At 39.5% G+C, this 22305-nt stretch overlaps 1 protein-coding gene across 12 annotated transcripts in view; it reads right to left on the reverse strand.

The window, feature by feature from the left end:
* SPAG9 (sperm associated antigen 9) overlaps positions 1-22305 on the reverse strand; it is a 61812-nt gene that overhangs the window by 23751 nt on the left and 15756 nt on the right. For 2 of the 12 annotated variants that reach the window (XM_039562104.1, XM_039562101.1), the window contains exons 3-10: positions 20443-20513; positions 19085-19117; positions 12222-12316; positions 7508-7661; positions 3163-3373; positions 2570-2669; positions 1878-1999; positions 389-400 (exon numbers count right to left, since the gene is read on the reverse strand). In XM_039562104.1, coding sequence (XP_039418038.1) covers positions 389-400; positions 1878-1999; positions 2570-2669; positions 3163-3373; positions 7508-7661; positions 12222-12316; positions 19085-19117; positions 20443-20513 — 798 coding nt within the window. Of the gene's footprint in view, positions 1-388; positions 401-1877; positions 2000-2569; positions 2670-3162; positions 3374-7507; positions 7662-11382; positions 11718-12221; positions 12317-17011; positions 17030-19084; positions 19118-20442; positions 20514-22305 lie in introns of those variants that run through there. The other 10 variants (XM_039562106.1, XM_039562102.1, XM_039562105.1 and 7 more) reach the window with 8 other exon arrangements.

Genomic DNA, 22305 nt, shown 5'->3' on the forward strand with positions numbered 1-22305 from the left:
AGTCAAAGTTCCCGCTTTTGACATTTCCCTCTCTGGGTTTTGGATTAAAAGTAAATGAAGTAACTTAGATCAGCCATGGTTAGTTTATCAATATCTGGAGAAATCCCCTATACTACAGCCATCAAGAGATTTTATTCAAGTTGCTATTGCTTTTTAAACATTTTCAGTATTCACAGATAAAAGTACATAGGATCACATCCAACAGGTTTCAGGATCTTTTATAATGCAAGAACAAAAACTAGAAAGCCAGAGTGCAACGGCAAAAAAAAAAGTTACCAAGCAGGGAAAAAAAATGCAGAGAATGTATTTCATGAGAGCAGCAGCCAAGAATGCCTAACTGGAGAAGCAACAGATTTCAAAGATTTTTTGAAAAAAGAAGCATACACACCAGAATATTCCCCTGGGTATGCAGCCCAAGAGAAAACAGATTAGAGAATCCCAATTAACTATATTTACACAACTCCATACTGAAGTTTAATGTTCACTTAGTACAAATCCAAATGCTTGAAACACACAGACTATCCTGGATGCAGGTGTGGCTTTTCAGGTTTTGGACTATGGTTGTCCTCAAAGTGAAATGACAATTCTAAAATAAAACTTTCAGAACAACACATTCTGCATCACAAACGCAGGTAATAACCCTAGGCTAGTCTGCACACACTGGTGTTTCCAGCAATAGATTTACAGAAAATGGTAATAAACTCACTGAAAAAAAAATTTAATAAATTATACTAAAAAGTATATTATTTTTTGCCCATGGAAAAGAAAGCATTAGAATCAGGACATCCTGACAATAATTTGATTTCTTTAATCAATTTATCACAGCTAAGGGATGGATGTTGCTCCATGTTAGTACTTCTCCAGTATCTGTAGTTTTGCATGCAGAATGTGTGATTAGTTGTCCCTGTAACAATGAAGTGACATCCAAGAGTTTTGGATGAAGTATGTTGCAGTAAGGATGTGGAGAGCCTCACTGCTCAAAGTGACAAAAAAAGAAAAACCATCTCAGACTGGAGATAGGCCCATTACTCCTAGAGAGTAATACCTGCAGAAATGTCACCTGCTTGATGTAAAGTAAGTTTCTGGGGGAACTATGAACAACCAGAAATCCAGATTGCACACAGGAGTTTTAAGAGTCCTAACAATCTGTATTTTTGCTGGGTCAGAGGACAGAAGCAAACAAGCTGTTGACTGACTGCACACAATCCATTTCTAAAGCACCTGAGAGCGGCATTTCACACATTCCATACTATCAGCTTTCATTATTTCAAAATGAGGCCTGAACAATTATACAGCCAAAAATATCTTGATATACTGTTTATAGAAAGATTATTCTTCTGATGACCTTTTTGATCTTGGTCAACTCAAACTCAAAACTCACATTTTTTCAGTCAGCATAGAAGTAACAGAAAGCTGCTTAGGGGAAGGAGAAATGTGGGTTTCCCCTCCCCTATCAATTAACAGTTTGATTCTCAAATTACCACCATTTCATTTGCTGCAATTCTCTTTTAAGTTAAAATCCCTAAAGAGGTGATAAAGCCAGGCCACTACAGATCAGGCACGACCTGAATAAAACTATCTAAAACTAGTTCAAGACAAGAATCCTCCCTTGAGATAAAAATCCTTATGTAAGAGAACATACAGGGAGAAATGAAATAGAGAATAGTGTAGGAAGTGCCCCAGAAGATTAAGACATCGTTATACAGAGAGAAAGAACAAACACTTTCTTCTGATTTTGCATTCCAATGACTACCTTAGGATGCTACTCAAACAATTTTAATGCAAATGAAGCCTAACACTAAATCCAGCAAGAATAATTAAGCACTTCCTAAAAAGGAAAGTTGCTGTATACAGCATCTTTAAATAACCTTTCTTACCCAGTAAATCTGCACCTTCATCCACATCTCCAATTAGGCCAGAACCAGCAGATGACAGCTCTTCAAAGAGTGACTCTGTGTTACGGTCAAACGCTTTGTTCTCGATGCCTTTGGTGGGAGTGCTGGGCAGAGAATTAAACAAGACATGAAAAAGCAGGGAGAAAACATTCCCACCATGAAGAAAAGTTTTCTCTATATTTTTTACCAGTAGTTCATTTGTTCTCCCAAACAAACTCCACAAGCTTTCAGCTGGCTTACAAGTTCTAGATTCTATTTTCAAATACTGCTTTGCCATCAAAATCCCAAACTTAAAGCAGTTGCTGATATTGAGCTGGACAGTATTTTAATAAATTAAAGCATATCAAGTTTTGGCCTATAGAAATTCAGTTGTGTCAGGACTTAGTCAGCCCAAATGCCTGAAGAACAGACAGCTCAGCTAAACTGGAAGTCATTTAATATAGCAAGAATGCAAGAGAACTGAATAGTAAAAGGTCAAAATATTCCTGTGCTCAGAGAAGGAGCTCCTTTCTCACAAAGCTCTTACACCCTTAAGATTCATCATACAGGGTAATTTTATCCATCTCATCCCAAGAATGAAACAAAGACAGGACAAAGGAAAATTCCTGCACACAGCATCTTTAAATAACCTTCTAAAATTTGTCTTCTTCCTCAAATCACAACACACAACTTACCTGGAACCCTTATATCCACTGAGATCTTTGTCCATATCCAACTCTGGAGTTGACTCAATGATTGCCTGAACTTCAGATTTTTCTTCATTTTCATTTCCCCCTAGGGCAAAGCAAGTGGTACATGTCCATAAACAAAATCATCATGACATATTAACTACATGTAGTAGTTCTTAAGCAATTACCAACTTAGGATACTTCTGTTCAAAGACTTATCAGGGTAATTAAATGAAAAGACCCACAGATTTTGATACTCTAGTGCAGACACTGGAATTTCTAGGTCTCTCCTGAATTTAACACAAGTCATCTTATGTTACTTCCTACTATTTCTGCAACTGAAACCAAGATGTCCAACACTTCATGACTCTTTGTGCCTTTTCTACTGTCAATGAAATGTCATAAATAATTCTAATTCTGGAGAAAAAAGGACTAGAGTTACCAATTAACAACAGACTTATCTCTGACCAATATTCTGTACTCCTTAAAATATTGAGTAAAAAACCCCATTCCCAGTTGTGGCATAACAAAAGACAATTAATAAGTGACCCAATATGAGGTCTATAGTAACCCTACATTAAGAAGTTAAAGCAGCTCACCTGTGCACACATTTCTTGTCTCTTGAGCTACCTGTACTTCAATATTCTTGCTTAAATCCAGCTTCTCATTTGACATCTCTGTGTCCTTGGCAAGCCCTTCAACATTATCCTTTTGAGGTGTTTCAGCAGGCAGCACAGGAACATCTGAAGCAGCTGTGGATGCTGGAGTAGTACATTTGGAGCCTGCTTGGCTAACATCAGAGAGCTCATCCTAGAATTGCACAATTACCAGTAAAAAATGAACACAAAGTGTTATTAGAAGTGTTGGGCATATAAACTAAGGAATAGACACCAAAATCACTGTATTTTACTGAAAATTATGCAAATGCAAAGAAAGAGGAATAAAAAGAATATTTTAAGCCAGTACAGTCATCTTTAGCCTATGGATGTTTCACTCTTGTTAAGGCAGTTATAGCTACATTAAAATGCCTTTATTTTTAATAGTAATGTTTGATCTTAGCTGATAATTTTAGTTACAACTTCAGGGTGCTTTTCTGTGAAGTCTTCCAGACAACAAGCAGCCTTCTCATTCTAAGAGTCCTTCTAGCTGCACAATGATCTGCTTAATCTTCCCAAAGCTGTTATAAAAGTAATGGTTCAGAATGTACATGGTACCTTAAAAAGCAGACACTGAAGCACTGACGCAAACATGGATTTAACTGATATTAAAGTGTAGTAATTCCTAGAATCATAATCACAGAATGGTTTGGGTTGGGAGGAACCTTAAAGATCATTTTGTTCCAACCCCCTGCTGTGGGCAGGGACGCTTTCCACTAGGCCAGGTTGCTCCAAGCCCAGTCCAACCTGGCCTTGAACATTTCCAGGCATATTTGCAAAAACTTCAGGTTTTATGTGCTTTCCAGCATGAACTGTGAGTGCTGGCTGACCCTGGGAATGAGACATGGAACTACAGTCACTACTTGTCCAGTTAGATTTCAGATCAACCATGGAACATCAGTAAACAGCTCCTCCTCAGACGCTGCCTCCTGGCAACAATTTACAGTGACACTGTGTCAAGACCCTCAAGTATGGCATTAATTATGGCATTAATCCAGCTGCTGGAGTCCAGATTAGGACCATTACTCAGACAGAGCTGCATTAGGTACTGGGTGGGAGGGCAGAGTGGACTGCCTGTGACACAACCAGAGGCCACTACCTGAATATACCAACAGCCCTTTTTTGGCCTTCCTCTCATCTTCTTCATTCACATTTTACCCCTCATTCATGCCCAGACCCACACCAGATGTCTGATCTATGACTTAAGCAGCACATGACAGTGAACAACAGCTCACTGCAGAGAGGAAAACAAGTCTGCCTGTTTAGGCCAATAGTTTCTAGCACACACCATTAGAGGAATCTTGATGGGGAAAATAAAGATGAAACTTGAAGCTGCTGTGTGCAAAATGAAGGCAGGACAGTAACTTTTGATAAAAAGTTCCTGCAGGGTTTGTTTGGGAATCAGAGGTGAAAGCAAAGTTCCTGGACAAGTCTGTGACATTTAAAGAGAATGTGACTTATCTCAGGAAACCTGGAACTTGTCAGGAATGAAACAGGTTTAGATTTTGCAAAGCACAAATTCACTGTATTGCCAGCATGCCTTTTTGTGGAGGAAATGAAACTGAATTTTAAGGTTTTTTAAAAAAAAAACCACAGAAGACGCCTGCATGTAGATACACACTCTCTCATTTGTACTTAGCATAAGATTACTATGAATTGTAACTTACAGATTTCTCCTTTTGGAACTTACTACAGTAAGATTTTTATTTGTGTAGGGACAGGGAGTAAAACACACATTTATGTATATCAGCATAAATGTAAAGCTTGCATCCTATAGTAACATCCCCACATTGAATCTGCAAGCCCTAGAAACAAAAATTCAGCACTAATTGCCTATCAATTACTGACAGCTCTCATTGTTTTGCAGTAAATTGCAGAATAGCCAATTATTAGTATTTGATTTTCTGTCAAAAGTATTCAGAAATACAGACACCTCTAGAGGAATAAAAGAAAAGAAAAAACCTCTCTGCAATTTACCCAATTGCCTTTTAAAGGGGTGAAGTTGAGGCACTGGCTAATGGTTCATACTTGAGTGAGCAGATACAGAAGGGAGGAAGTGGTGCCCCTTACCAAGGGCATCCAGAGCTCACACAAACGAGGAATAAAACCTCAGCAGAGCTGTTGGCTCTGTTCAAACATTTCTACATCTTTGTATTCCAAGAGCATCCACTAACTGATGCAGCACAAACTGATCACTGACTTTCACACACAAAGCTCAAGGAAAAATAGCTTGATAGCACAACAAGAACCAGTGAATAGAATGGTCCTTTCCCTAAGGGAATTTCAAATCACCCCATCTATTTTATATTTCTGACTTTATTATCTACAGTATTGTTCTACCTTACTCTTGGAAACTACACAGATTAAACTATTACAAATGTTTGTTCCAGAACTAAAGAAAATGAAAAGCAATTTCACTAAGTGACACTCAATTAATGGGAATATCTCAAAGCTTAAACATTTGAAAGTCAGTGCTGTGTTGACTTAGCAAAATATACTTCTTTGGTCATGCTGCCAAAAGATTTTTCCTGAAAAAAAAGAAAAAACAGTTTAAAAATTCAATAAATAAATCTGAAGGAGTAACTCATCTGCTGCAATGCTGTGCAGAAACAAGTAGAAAAGAGTGAGTGGTACATAATTGTGTCATCTTCAAATGATATCCAGCAATGTCACTACTGCACAAGCTACAGAATACCCAGATTTTTCATCTCTGCCACCTCCTCTTTGTGACACTTTTGGAGGAAACACTGACCATTAATGAAATGTGCAGGCATGAATGGAAAATAGATGCTAGAAAGCAACAGAATCTTGTTTGTGCCTTGTACTGGATGTTAAAAGTATTTAGAAGAAAAGTATTAGAGAAAAAAGTTTCATATGCTGGTTTTGACTTCAATATATCATGTTATTCAACAAGTTAACTTAAGAAGTACTTTACACTCACAGCTACAAAGTAGAGATGTTGCTTTGGACTCAAGGAACTTATTCTGAATAACTTGTAGATTTGAATAACTACAGTTCATGCTATTTTGTGAATTCGCATTTTAGCACTGCATTATTTTTGGAAGAATTATACCAAGAAGCCTATTTTCACAATATGGATTAGCCAATTTTCTGAGGGGAAAGGATGGAATCAGAAGCTTCCCTTTCCACCTCATCTCCACCTACTCTTCATCATAACTTGTATTTACTGTACATAAGTTATACTTCAATCAGCTTTTCTAAAATCTGCCAATTTACTGATGTTAATTAGCATAATACAAAGGGAATTGGATGAATTCAAGATCCAACCTCCTGACTAGCACCATTTTTAAGTGACAAACTTTTAGAAGCAAACTCACATTGTCACCTTGATATGCCTATAATTAACCACTACTTACTCTTTCCATTATCTCCTTATGACCTCCAGGATAAATAAATGGATTCCTATTACCTCCAAAGAGTTTTTGTAGTTCTGATCAGTTAATATTTCACTACTAGGCAGGTATTAAGTTTGCTTAACAGGAAACTCCTCTCAGCTGTATGCCTTTCCAGAAATAACAGCACATCCATAGTCTTCAAAAAAAAACCTCATCAAGAAGTATATACTGGGAGGATTTACACATTCTGGAGTTCTTCACCTTGCAGATCCTCCTCCTGCTGTGCTGCGAGTGCATCCTAGACTGCCAGACTCATCACACTCCAACACCACTCCCCCATTCCTGCACTCCTGCAGATTGTTCTATTCCACCCTCTCACTGTTGGAACATGGAACAATTTCAGGAATTATAGCCAAGCTACAAGTAAGAGAAATCATGATCACAGGCTAATTCAGGAAAGTTAGGTAATTCTCAGCTCTGTGGTCTACCTACACTATACACCTGGTAGTAGGCAGAGGCTGCATGAAGAGCACTGCCCATGGAGTAACCGAAGCTTTCCTTCTAAAGCAGCATTAATAAAGCTAATTAGACTGTTCCCACTACCTAGATACATATCTAGTGTGGAAAAACAAGTTGGAACATTTGGAAAGGGTCCTTAGTCAGAAAGAAAAGACCCACTGCTGAGAATAAGAAGAGAACTAACCTGTATTATCACTCATTTGGAAAATGCCCCCAAAACTTTGTTTCTTGCAGTAAGAAAGTTCCCTCAAGCTCACTGGAGTAAGCAATGCACTTGGCTTATACAGAGATGTTTTAGAGCTTTCCCTCCTCTCTTTCAATTTGGTTTTGTTTTCTTTTTTTTTTTTTTCCTTCTCCCAAGGATCTGTTATGGGAATTTCTCCTGCCACACGAGGCAGCCAGGCTGTGCTCACCTTGAGGCTGGTGTGGGACCGTGGCTGGCTCAGCTCGTGGAATTTCCAATGCTCCGCCGCGGGCGTTTCCGCCGCATCCCTCTGAGCCTCAGGTGTGAGGAGAGCATCTCCTGCAGGTAAGGGGAAGATGCCCAGGGATATGGGACGCTCCTTCCTGTTGGAAAGACAGGCAGGGTTCATCAGCCATCTCAGATGTCACACAGTTTATTTTCTTGTAGGCCTCAGAAATGAGCAGGGAAGTGGTGAAATTCCAGGTTCAAACATGCAGACACTGCTCCATTAAACACAGTGCAGCACACCCAGACTGTGCCACAGCACCCAATAATTCCTCATTTCACATGATTGCCAACGGTCAATTCCATGGCTTTAAATAGCAGTTATTGATTTACGCTGCAGCTACTCTGTAGCAAACAAAAGTTTTACAGAAATGAAACACCAACAGAAGTATATGACAAAAGTGCTTCCTTATTTCAGATTGAATTACAGTTTTCAGCAGCCACTATTAAAAATACCATTTTGCACCTTTTTCTCCAAGATATAACCACATAAATTCTACAACAGCAAACAGCTAAATCATCAACGGAAGCATTTGTCAAACTGTAAACAGTAAGCCTCAAGCAACTACTCTCAAATCATTGGGTATTTTATTCCTGAAGATCACAGAAATTACATGGATTTGTGTAAGAGAAAAGAACTGGGTCAGGGAATTACCAGTGCTACACTGGCTCAGCCAAAAACTGTGTAGTTTTACCCAAGATCAGTTCAACCCTCTACTTCACCCTAAAGCTGCACAAAAGCTTGTGCCAGCAAAGCAAATTACTTCATCCCAACTTTTTCACTTCTTCACTCTTTTCACTTCCCTGTGGAAAATAGCATTTGGAAACTCCAAAGGTTTATGTATTAACCCTCAAAAGAAACAAAAAATCCCCAGGTCAGTAGTGTGCTCAGTGAACAAAAGGAGTCGTTCTTCCTGCTAGCAAGAGACAAAACCATTCTGTGCAATGCCATTCATAGGATGCTGTAGCCAGCCCTGAAAAGGAAAAATATCAGCCAGGCCTAGAACTGAGATAAGCAAAGTGTTTGTTCAGGCAGAACAATGTAATGCAGAAAAAAAAGACTGTAATCAACTAGCACAGCTCTAAGTATAGTAGAGGCAGAAGATAAAAGTGTGCACAAGTGATGGCATAGTTTTCACATTTCAGCATTGTAAAAAGTCACAACCACATGTGTTTTCTTTCACAAGGTCCTTCACAAATTAAACATAACCTAGGCAGAATTAGTATCTGCATATAAAATACATGCAAAAATATGGCAGGGAGTGCTAAAAAGCAAAAGCTAAGCATTTTTGGACATGTTTTTGTTTACTTGCTTTGAAGAAAAGTTAGTGAAGAAGGGATTTTATTTACCCATTAATCAGTAAACTCCCTTCGGTAAATTTTACATTGTCAAAACCACAATGTTCAAACAGCAAACAATTCTAATTGGCATGAACCTTTGCAGTCCAGGTGTACAAAGACGCTTCTTATCAGAAAAACCTTTGCACCTAGTTCTCACATTGGAGCTATCTTGGCTTTTCAGAAATATTATTCCAAATTAAGTCATTAATTGTGAAGTAGTTTAGCACAACAAAGCAGGCAGCAAAGTGAGTAAAGCAAAATCAGTCTGGGTTACAAAATTCAAAACACCAGATAATGCTCCAGCATCTGCAACTGCTGGAATGAGAAACCCCACAGTGGATTCCAAAGATTCCCACTATTGTAACAGGTCCTGCTTTGCTTTAGATTTCCCACAACTCTCAGGCATGTGGGGAACAAAAGACATGCCACTGAAGCTGAGATTATGTCAAAAGAGGGGCTGAGACCATTTCATTGGATAAGAAGTGCAGGAACAAAAAGGAAGAAGAAAAGCTGCCCTTCAGGGGCTGATAGAGCTGCATTGGAGGGGCCTGCCCTTAGGCATTTCCTCATTGCAGGACATGCCACAAAACTGATCTGCTTTGCAATCCTCAAAAGAGAGGATATTAAATGGGTACCAAAATGGTTCACACCTGACATTGCTTTTTTGTCCAGATTAGTTTGAAAGAAATTTTATAATAAACATATTTTGATGTGTTAGAACAGAGGTCAGGTGAATCACAAGGCTGTACAGTAAATGAAGTTTGCAGAAGAGGCTAATTTTGGAAATGAAGGTTATCATGTAGCTGCATTAAAAGAAATGATCTGATTAGACTGAAGCAATTTAAATTTATTTCACTGCTTGTTGAGCAGAAAGCAAAGAACCTCTTTTGCTTCCCCAGGGCCCAAAAAATACCTGAAAATGCCCCAGCGAGCAGAATGGAAACATGTATTTTAAAAGCCTAAACTAGTATTTTGAAGTGATGCACTGAAGCATTTACAGGAACCTTTAGGATAAGCAACCAGATGCTCAGTTCTAAAATCTGACTAGTGTTAAAAAATAGAAACAATTCTTCTACAATTAGATTCCTTCATCCTATATTTTTATCTCTTTTTTTAAAATGAATAAAGACTAAGGAAGTGAATTCTAATTCCTGTAATTCCTAATGCAAATTACTAGGGGCAGGAAAAAGCATAGCTTCCCCAAACCCCTCAAACCTATTAAATACTCCAGGGGAGCAAAAGCACATTACAAAAAAAAAAAAATCTATTTCTTAAACCATCTGACTATTTAAAATTAAAAAAACATCTTATAAGTTAATGGATATGAAGGTCTGTTTTGGTTTTGTTTGGTTTTAGAGTTGGGAAATATTTGTTCTGGGTTTTGGTTTCCCCCCTTTTAAACAAACATAGACTTACTAACTAGATCAATCTATAGAGTTTCATTTGAAATTTATTTTATTTCTTCATATTTAAATATTCATTCAAGTTTTTTATCAGCTACTGGTATAGATTGGTATCTCTTTCATCTACTGAGAGCCTTTAAACCTTTGGAACAACCCGTCTGTGCTCAGAGACCCAAGTTAAAAGCATACTACCATACGAAGTCTACATGCACCTAGTATTAAGGAGGAAAAAGTCACATAGCTGTTCCAGAGATCACTAATCTCCAGCATTTTTTTCCATTTAAAATAAAATTTGCTATTGAATTTACAACCACAGGTAAAATATGTCAAGTTTTCAGGCCAGAAAGCTGCATTTTAAAACTTTTCCAGCTGTTTTCCATCCGTAATTATAGCATTAAAACATGTCAAGACTACTTCTGGCCACAATATTCTAATGCATCTCTGTCTGCTACTGCTCCAGGCACGTAGGACAAACAGAACATAACCTGAGGGGGGGGACAGACAGCTGGCAACTTGCCATACAAGTACAGAAACAGAGGAGAGGGTAACATTTGGCTGAACAATAGTGAATAGGCTTTAAGAACTCTAATGCTTAAATAATCAAAGATTTTGTTCCCTCCACCAACCAATAATCAGATTTTTTGAAAGTAACGTGATCAACTAATTACTGTGGTGTTAACATCAATTAACTTATCTTACATAAGCCTTTTGATTAAAACAGGTGCAGTTTAATAGTACAAAGCCTTGGACTGCATACATTTATGCTATACAAGATCAGCCAAGTACCTGACAATACACTGAACGTGTTATCCCTGACATTAACATTGCAGCTTTTGCAGCAGGTTACAATAAACTGATGTTAAGAGCTTTGCACAGAGAAAAGAAACAAACTGACCTCAAATAAAAGGCAATGAAAAAAAACAGACTGTATCTCTGTACATAGACACATTTACAACAAAACCTGACATTTACATGTAATTTACATCTCTGATTTGTCCCTGTTTGAAAAGGGAGGAGAACAGAAAGCAGGGGAGCAGCGAGACACACGAAGCCGGGGTTCAGTGGGTCAGAGTACCTGAGGATCCTCGGGAGGTTCTGCGTCAGAGCCGGCACCCCCGTGGAAATGGAAAAGTGCACGAGCAGCAGAACAGAGAGCGACACCAGGATGGCCGAGTTAATGACCACCGCCCCGCCAACGAAGCCAAACACAAACAGCAGCATGCAGCCCGGATTCATGGCGCTGCGCTGGCATGGTGGAACGCCGGCTCCGAGAAGGCTACGCAGGGGCCGAGGGGGGATCTTTGTAGGCAAAGTCTGTCATTCAGCCGCCGCCACAAAAACAATGCCATCAGCAGCAGCAGCGGCGTTCCGCTCTCCTGCAGCAGCTCCAGAGCAATGACATCACCGCCCTCCTCCCCCTCGCCGCTCCTCGCAGCATCGATGCAGCAGCGCAGAGGCACGGCCAGCCCGGGAGCGCTTCTCCCTCCTTCCACGCAAGGTTCATCGGCTCCAAAGCTCCCAAATCTGCATAATCTATTCCCAGCGAGCCCTGAGGACGAGCGGGTACCACGCACGCACCCCCACCGCCCTGCACACAAAGCCGCGGCCAGACCGCGGCCGCGCCGGGACAGCCGCTGACATTTTCCCTGCCTGCCCCAACGCAAACACGCCAAAAAGCTGAAATTGTTTAAGGCTAATTAATGTACAAAGTATATCTCAACGCTTAGCAGCACAACAGCAAAAGCCTCTTTCTACGGATTTCTACGCTGTTCTCTTACCGCATTCCAATCATACAACGAATCTTTCCGATTCAGCCGAACCGTTGTTGTAGGATTAAAGAACAAAGTCTTGCAAACACAAATGAATGGATTTTTTTTCTCTCATTTCAGGGTGAGAGAGCAATAAATAGCTTACCTAATTCTACTGTGTGTTGTGGATTCTAGCTGATCACCCCCTGTTAGCTGATGAAGTTTGGTTCTTTCCAAGTGCTCCATATAATTGTGAATCATCTGTTTACAAGGACAAAAACAGCAAGAAATATTTAGTAACATTTACTTGTACTACAACTGCTAAGTTCTTGACCAATATATTCTCCCCCTGTAGTGCTAAATAGTAAAAGTATTTAGAGACATTAAAGAAATAAAGAAAGCAGCAAAATTATACAGTGTGTAAACCCACAAACCAGAAGAGAAGTCCATACTAAATTAAAAATATTAGAGAACTTCCTTGTGCATTCATGCACAGGAAACATCCTAAGGGTAAATAAAGTGCATGCAATATTTCAAACATGAGTTTGGAAAAGAAGTACCATGCTCAAATACATTTTTGAGTCTGAGACCTCTATGTCCAGCAGATATTAGCAGTTTTTACATGATACATAGTAGGCACTATAGGCCTAATTGCAAAGTACTGTGAAGGTCAGACAATATGCCCCTCACATACTAAACACTCTGGATCCACGGGCTAATAATCAGATTATTTCTGTAGGCAGAAATATTAAGTACCCATTTCTTCTCCTTTTTTCTTCTAAAATACAAATAAACTTAAGCTTTCTGTATTTTCTACAAGGGAAGTTTGGTTTTAAATTAACTAGGCTGACATCTCATTAAAAGGACAGTGGCTGTGGATTTTTAGCACTCAAGATGAGCTCTGCTTGCTCTCTTTCTCACAAGAGACAAGCGCAGGCCAACACGGTGACTCCTGCAGACATAACTTATTTAATGAGCTCTGACTCCCGTGGCCAAAGGATGCTGCTCTCAGCATGTAACTGATCCAGGACATGCATGGGGAGCAGGTATTACTGCATCACTCCAAGGACTTCATCTGGACACACACCTCTGAGTTTAAAACTGGGAAAGCCTGAGGAAAGCCTACATGCAATTTGGTATTTTTAGCACTTTCAACACTCACATTCACAAATGAATAGGGCTCTAGGAACAATAAAGGAAGAAAGAAATCACAGGTGTACTGCAGAGGAATTTAGTGTAGTTTTTTTTCCTGAGACATATTCAGGTCACATCTTAACAGCTTCCTCTAGCAATAAAAAAACCTATTCTTTAGAACTGCAATTTCTTCTGCTATTCTACAAAGGGTATACAAACACTTCAGAATAGTGATATTACCAGGCATTTGTACAACCAGTGTTATATAACCTTTTGTTTTGGGGGCAGCTGCACACATGAGGACTGAACTCAGCAGGACCTGGAAACCTACATCTACATATTACTCTCAAATCAGATTTGATGTATCCAAGTTTGACCTTCAGATGCCACCAACCTCAGCGCCAGCTTCTCCTCAAATCCTGCTTGCCACCATTAGCTACATAGGAACATATATTCTTAGTTTCGGATTTCTTTGATCAAACAAACTGGGTTAAGATATCCTGACTGACAGATATTCTACAAATCAGTAACTTATGTTAACTACTGGTTACATACAGATGTTGGTTTCCCAGCATTCACCTGAACTAATAAAAATAATTCAGAAAAAAACCCATGCTATTTTTAGAGAAACATTATATAATATGCTTGAACTGCTGTCAAAAGCTTACAATATTTATCCTCCAACAAAATGCAGCGTTTCACCAGACCATCCCATTTGTTTTCTGATTTTTAATGCTTGCTCACACACAAAGGCAAACAAAAGGATTGAAAGCTCCACCTTCAACTACCCACATTTGGTTTTTTCCATTTTAACCAAGCAGGCAAAACTAGGTGTTCCAATTGTTCCTCTGCATAGTTTTACACAGATTTATTATAATGCAAATTAATTTAGAAATTCCAGGGGGGATAAGCCCCAAGAATGCATAACTTTGAAATGCACATTAGACCATTCTGTATCCTGTTCATGTACTCCCTCATCACAGGAGGAAGATATTGCTGACCTGCCTGCAAACACTCCCATTTGCAGCACACTGATTGGTTTCTCAAAGTAAAATTTTAAACAGAACAATTGTTGTGTTTTCAGCCAGTGAACAGAAGATGAGTGACCAGTACCTCTCCAGGGAACTACTAACACATGGGAAAAAAGAATAGGGTCAGTAAAACCCATAGAACTTTCATGTTTTGCAAAGGACATGGTTTTAACCTACTCTCTTCCCCCCTCTCAGTATGTTCTTTTGTTTACTGAAATGTCTCATCACATTTACTACCCACAGAGACTGGAGGGTAGGTCAATTGAAAGAACTGTTCAGTTTATATTGTTCTGCAGCTGAAAATGATGCTGATAATAAAATAAGCAAATCTGTAGATCACATACTTCAGCACAATGCACGTAAGCTATAGGAACCCAAAAATAAAATTATAAACAAAATGTGCAGTGCTGCATGGTAACTTAAGATTCATAGAATCATAAGGCTCTATGTGCACATGCAGCACTCCATGGCAATTTCTCCACAGATCCAGGCTCTATGTGCCTGTGGTGTCCAAAAAAACAGAACAGTGGTACCACCATGTAAAGCCCACTCTCTGCCTCAACCCAGGGTCCCAAGGATAAAAGTTGACAATACTGGAATAGTGTCCACAAGGAAAAGAGTTCCTCACCCTCCCTCCCTCCCCATGGGATGGGGAGCTTCACAGCTGGTGCTGTAGTCATAAGATATGGTGTGTGAATTCCCAACTTTCATAAACTTAATTTGAAGGTTAAAGTAATAAATTAAATACTGCAGCTTGGGAAGTAATCCCACTAACTGCTTATCTGCAATAAAATTTTGAAGACTCGCTCCAAAATCACTGGGATTTGAACCAGATGACATCCAAAAATCTTTTCAATCTAAATGACCCTCAAGCCTTGGCATATCCATGAAGTGCCATTCTGATCCAAAAACGTGTAATGAATTAATGCACTAGAATTCTGAGTGCTCAAAATCTGATTAGAAGTTCTGCTGTTTTGAGATTATTCAGCTGTCGAAATAAAAAGGTTTTAATACTACTGACATTTTAAAAATAGACTTAAATGGATTGAATTGCTCTCCTCTCAGTACAAGATTTTACTGAAGTTATGCTAGAGAACAGATGATAAATAATTGACTGTGTCTACCCCCTTTCTCTTCAATACAAGCTGCAGTCAATATTTAATCATCCTTTCACTACTGACAGCTCGCTCTGCTACCCATGAAGTCCACAAGTATTTTGAATACAACCAGTTGTTCCAAGAAACACACATCACAAACACAGAGCACTTCAGCATTGTTGTAATTAAACACATTGCTCAATTACCATTAGCTGAGGGGATTAAAGATAAACTCAGAACTTGGAAGAATTACCTTAATTAACAGCATTTCACAGTTCAGGTGTTAATGATTTTAGGGCACATGTGCAAACTGACTACAACAAGCTTTTAAACACATTACAGCATGAACATGAAATCCATTCCCTTTGAATGCAATGTCTTTCCATCTCAAAAAAATACTCAGATTGGTTTCCTCATATGGCACGTGACAAGTTTTACAACTGCAGAAATATTATAAGGTTTTTCTACATCTTAAGCACTCAGTAACAGACAATGAACATCCTGGCACTCATTTCAATTTCTACTCTTACAAATATAACCACTCCCAGTGTACACAAGCCTAGCACTTTCCTTGTCACAAACAAATGTGGATATGCCATGTTGGGAATATTGTTACCTGTACCTTTGCCTTAACCAGGTTGAGAGCATCTCCTTTATACCTTCCTTGCTCTTTCGCTCCTCCTTCCTTTTTGTGTCACTGCTTTAGCTCCCCCCAGGCAGGTTTTAGTAATTCTTTGGCTGTCACACCAGGCTCAGTGCTACAGCCCTCACTGCTTATCCTGCACATCCAATCAGGCTGGGCACAAGCAGCTCCTCCCTTTGGGAATGTGCACCCAACTGCGTGTATATAGATCTTTCTCTGTCCCATATAATCTAGATTTACTGATGTAACAGATATTTCTAGAATCTCCTTGATTCAGTATCAAAGTCCTAAACATACTTCCATGTACCTTTTTTCCTTGCAGGGTTTGTGGTTTGTTTCTCACCTAAGTAAAAGCACAATTTCCACTGGAGAGCTTGATGCATCTTTATCCACACACAAGATGGTGTTGCTGGCAGATACAGTAATATGTGAATATGTTAAACCCAGGTTTTATAGATCAAGCTGTTAACACTCAGCATAAGGCTTTAGAAAAAGTATTTACTTGAACAGATATCCAAAGTCTAATCTCACAGACAATGTGACAGCTGTCCATGCTTAGCTGTAACTGTAAGCAGACACCTCCACTAGCCTTCTCTTCCTGTCCCCTGCCTAGGGACTTGCTGGGGATATGTTTATCCTAATGAACCTGACCAAGTCCATTCCCACTGCCAGAGCCAGGCTCACTGTTCTGTCATGCTGTATCAGTGCAGAACAATGAGAAACTTCCATGGCCCAATTATGCTTCATTAAACTAAGCCCATATTCTGTGTGTCAGGGAAAGATATCGAACCACCTCAGCCTGGTGTTTCCAAAGGGAGAAAAATAATAACTTCCTTAAACAGAGAAAGAAGAGGTTTATTTTGGAAACCTGTGCAGAGAGAGGCCACAGGTATTACTCAATTCTCCAGAAGATGCTCAAGTATTGCTTTGCCTCAGTTTCCCAAATGAGTAATAAACATAAAAGCCTTAGCCAAGCCTTTAAAAAGCCAGTGCCATAGTTATGAACTTATGCCCTTTAACTCTGCAGAAAAAAGAAAGAAAGATCCTTTACCTCCTACTCAGCAGGCAAAACCACCCTGAATGGTTTGCTCTGAAAGACGTACCAGCAGCAGTGCATCATCTCAGCAGCAAAGGCAAAAAAGCCCCCACAGGTACACAGAGCAGACAGGCCTGCTTTTATCCAGGCACTAAAACAAGCCAGATCCTGTTAAACAGAACAGTATTTGAGATACAAGAGGCAACTGACAGAATTCCTTTCTAAGTCTAGAGAGCAAAGATCTGAAGATTTTTGTGTTAGACCACTGTCAACCATTCTGCTTTCCAGCGCACTGCCCTTGGCTGTATGATTGCTTCCTGCATCTGGTCCTTTACAGTCACAGAAAAATGGAAACAAGACTTTGCATAGTTAGGTTCCAGAAGTTCCACTTCAGGAACTCCAGCACACTGCTTTGTCACTCATCCAGGTTGTTAGAGCAGAGTATGATCAGCACAAGATCAAAACCCACTGCAAGCACAGGAAAGACAACGAATCAGAGCACAGATGTCAGAACATGCTCAGGCTGTTCCATCCATTCTGTTCTGACTGAACATTTTATCCTCTTCACTACCTGCTACACCCCACCTTCCAAGCTGCCATCTCAACTGCCCAGGTTCTCACACCCTAATCCATTTAAAATCAAGCCAGTTAGCCCAAGTACAGTCTTAGTGGGAAGGAGGCTTAATGGGATGTCCTGTACTCACACCAGCCAGCCTACCCCCCTCTCCAGAGAGCAGCAAGACAGAGGCTGATTTAACAGAAGGGTGATGGAGGATAAAGCCTGTCCCCAGAGCCCTCCCCAGCCAGGGCAGCCCTGCTGTCTCTGCAGCTGCAGACACCTCATTGCTGGGCAGGCTGGTGCTGGAGCTGCAATGCAGAGCCCTGTCTCTGGCAGGCTGAGCTCCAAGGAGAACTCCCAGCTCTCACCACAACACACACACTGTGGAGAGGGATTGATTGAGCTCTCTGCTTCACAACCCTAGTGGAACTCCCCAACGTGACTCAGTTTCAGTATGTCTTGGTCCATTGGGACTGAAAATGGGTGACATTCCCTGGGCTGCTGAGCCAGCACCTCTGCTGGGCAGTGAACTCCAGCAAAGGCAGGTAGGGAGGCCTGAAAGGTGGGTATCATGAAGGACATGGATACAGAACCTTACTCAGGTCAGGAGCTGCAAGAGAAAGACATCCAACTCTGAAATACTCATCTGTGAAATAAAGAATAAGGGGGAGTGGGAGGTGGAAGGAAACAAATACTGAAGACTGAAGAGAGAAAAATTGCTAGAAATTAAGATTGCACAAAATGCAGTCACATTGCATCTTTAACATGACATCTGTCAAAGTAAGCACTGCCAACACCTTAGAGCTAAATTTAAAAAAAATGATCTTTCTAATGCTCTGTTCATTATTTGGTCAATTGAAAGACAATCAATTGCCATTTCAGTAAGTACCAAGTGGATCACTTGTAAAAACAACAGTGAAGCAGACTCAGAAGGAAAGAAGTATCCCTTCCTAGTAAAACATGGAAGAAAAAAGTTTCAGAAACAAGTATTTGATAGAAATATTTGATTCAATAAACCTGATAAACCTAAATGCTGAAAGGAAGTTGGATACCTGCCAAAATACCTTGCATTAAAAGAAAAAAGTTACTACACAGACCTAAAGTGTTAGAATTAGCTGGGAGAAAGGGAAGCAGGGAATCACAAAGGGAATGGGGAGATGGGCATTATTATCAGCCAGTCCTTTCCAGTTCCCAGCTATTTCAGTCCCTGAGCCTCAAACATGCACCAGATACAGCATTAAAATGCTGAGATGCTCTATCCTTAAAGGAGGTGCATCTTTGCAAGACTCAAAATGGTCTGGAAAACAAAGAAAGAAGGAAGCAGTCATACTGAAAGGGAGGAGTACAGAAAACAGGAGATCCGATTTTAGGAGAACAGAGGTATGGATATACCATGGTGCACTACAAATTATATCTTTATGAAGAAAGGACAGTCACCCCAGTAATAGTAAAGCCCAAGGAAACACCTCTCCCTACACCAAAGAGAGTGAATTTAAGATGTAAAAGCATTTAATAAATTGGAATCAAACCAGCAGAGGCTGTTGTCCACTTTGGAGCAAAACCTATGTAAAAAGATATTCAGAACATGTCATTAGCATTTCATTGAATTAATGGTGCCCAATACATTTAGTTTAAGCTTGAACTCTGTGAAACAGGATTCAATAAAAACCTGCCAGTTCTATTGTGACAGATCCCACAGGCTCTAATTACAATAACCAAAACTCTGCAAGCACCCAATACACGGAAGTACTTCCAGTTCAAAAGGATGCCAAACCTCAGCTGGCAGCATTAAGATTTGTCACTTCTCATTTTACTTAGATTTCCAGTTTTCAACAGATGTTCCCTTCTAAAGCAATTATCTAGTAACAAATGTGATTTTAAAAATGCTATGATTTCAGTAAATATATGGATATTTTTATAAGCTTCAGAAGTCTGGTCACACAATACTTGAGCGCTACAGACTGGTTGTGGTTCCAAGTCACTTTTCAGCTGCTGTCGGTATAAAGCACCTGAGATCACTGAAAGTATTTAGGATAACCAAATGTGACATCTGCATCTGCTTCCCCTTTCCCCACATGGGTCTTTTGGACTGGGAGCAGTCAGTATGGCACTGCCCTCTTTGGTAGGTAGCAAGGATCTAAAAACAGCTCTCTGACCTTCCACAGGCAAAGCAAGGAGAGTAAGGAGAAGAACTGTGCTCACTAGTGGGACTCCAGATTAATCAGAATACTTCAAAGCACCTAGTGACTTCCTCACTAAAACATGTATATGACTTAGGCAGTAAAACATCCCTGCATGGGAAAGACAACCTGCTACTGAAAACTAAAGCACTGCAAGTCCTGTTTTTATGCTTTGGACCTAACCTAAACAGTGTGGCTCTTATTTATTTAAAATAACAAATTCAAACTTGTTCCATCTTCATCAGCAAATCCCATTTTCAATAGCATTCAATAAAGTATGGGAGGGAACTCTTTTAATCACAAATCCCAGTAGGCCAGGTTTTGAAAGTATTTGTTCCTTCAATGGTACAAATAAAACCAACACAGAAAATTGATGGAAAGAGTATGAAAATGTAATTTCATTTCTATTTCTTTGAAGCTTATTAGTGTGCTTTGACGAACTGCCTTTGAAATATGGAAGAACAGATTCCTTTTTAAAACTTCTCAATATCTGACAAAGCTATAAAAATGACAAATGTGTCATCAAGCATTGAGAAATAGACACTTAGATGTGAATGAGGAAAACTACATCACCAAATGAAGCCTGGTTACAATTCAGTGTACAAACCAAAACATTCAACAATTTTCCCAATTGCTCACAATGCAAGGTTTTCCACAGATCCACATTTTTACAGATACCCCAAAATCATCTTGGTGTAACAACCTACCTCTGTATGTCTTGAATGAAGTGCATTGTATTCCTTCTTGAGTTCTGCTTCACGCTCCTCAAGTCTGCTAACTGGAAAAAGAAAAAAAAATAGAAGAATTAAAACTAAATTCAGAGTTCTAGTGAGATTGACTTGCCTGGGACTAAGCAAGCAGATTAGAGTATTCCTAGTAGTAAATAACACAAAGCAGGATAAAAAGTATGTCAGTGGTTTTGTTTTTTAAGCTCTTATCACTGAGTTTCCTAAGTCCATCAATAGCAGCACAATCTTGCAATTTGCATTCCCCTAAAAAGCCAAGTTCTATTTTCCCCTGCTGATTGCTAGGCCAGTGAGAGGGGATTTTTCTGTTCAAGGCCAGCTTACTGCTCACCCCAATCCAGATGGTTTCACATGGAAACCACAGCAAGAGGCAGAGACCACATCACTCAATCCCAGATGAAGCTATGGGCTCCAGCTAAGGTCCTGCATCAGTCCCCTAAAACACATCCACACAGTTTCCAGACTGTGTTTAACCAGGACAAACATAGCCAAGGTATTTGTTAAAACAGGTTCAAGCCCTATGCAGTACAGAAATTAGGGTTTCCACTGGCATTCACTCACACTTCACTGAGCATTAAGGCAATAGATTTAAAGGAAGAAAACATCTAAATACTTCTGTAGGTATTCTAAGAAATTAAAAATACACCTAGCAGATTTAGGAGAACTTTAGACAGCAAGTTCTTATTAGAAAGAGACGGAACAAACCAAGCAGCCCAGCTCATCTGTGCTGTGCTTCAGCTCAGATGAAACTGAGCTGAAACAAACTGTGATATCCCAAAGCAATTAATTTGCAGAAAAATTAACAGCATTCTGAACCATCTACACACAACTTATCCTGTCACTCAAACACAAAGCATTTTTGCTGCTTAGATGTGAATTCCATCTTTTTATTCAGGTATTTTTGAACACAATATTTATGTGACATAAGCATGTGTATCAAACTGTGTAACTGAGCTTATTCTACTTGCCATGCTTAAATACCCCTGGGAAAGTTCAAATCTATAGTTCCATGTTTCCAGAGAGTCATTGCCAGACGCACATTATCTGAAGACAAATGCCAAGATCTTCTCTGCCACTTGTGTATTTTCATGTTGCCAACTGGGTCTTCTGAAAATTAGTTCTTGATATACCATTTCTTTTTCATCCATATATCTATATTTTGGCACAGTATTTTATCATAAGTATGTTTCAATGGAAAAAAGTCTTTGCCCGAGTCAAATGCTGGAACCAAAATACATAACTGTCTACTCACTCAAATCTGTGTAAACATTCTGAACTCCCAATCTAATCTTGCTCTTACAAGAATATTAAGTTCCTTCACACAACCTTTTGCAGTCCACCTATAAATATCTGACCAAAATATTACATCAAATATTATTTATAACATTGCCAGATCGAATGCTTCCATTTCTGCCCTCATATAGAACGGAACAAAAGGTCTTTGGATCAAATAGCAGCAAGTGAGGCACAAGTATCTGTAACACAACATATAGAAAAATGTATTTTACAGCACAATGCGTGCATCTAAAAAATACATATTTATGTGATGTAGAACACTACTGAATGGAAGAGTTCAGTTCGTTGTTTTGAGACACAAGTTGTTTTAAGTCTCCTTGTACACTTGAAGTGCAGTTTTATGGAAGCCTTTGGTAAGAGACTACAGAAACAAGAGTCAGAACTTACAGTTATCAAAGTTATGATGTGACAGACCATCTTTTATCCACTATCTTTGCCTGACATCCTAGTCATGAGTTATGAGATGTTAAACAGCTGCCCAGCAGAGATACTCAGCAGCTGCCACATGAGCACACTGTGCCCAGGCAG

The sequence above is a fragment of the Corvus cornix genome, chromosome 18 (assembly GCF_000738735.6).
Source record: "Corvus cornix cornix isolate S_Up_H32 chromosome 18, ASM73873v5, whole genome shotgun sequence".
NCBI classification, from domain to species: Eukaryota; Metazoa; Chordata; class Aves; order Passeriformes; family Corvidae; genus Corvus; species Corvus cornix.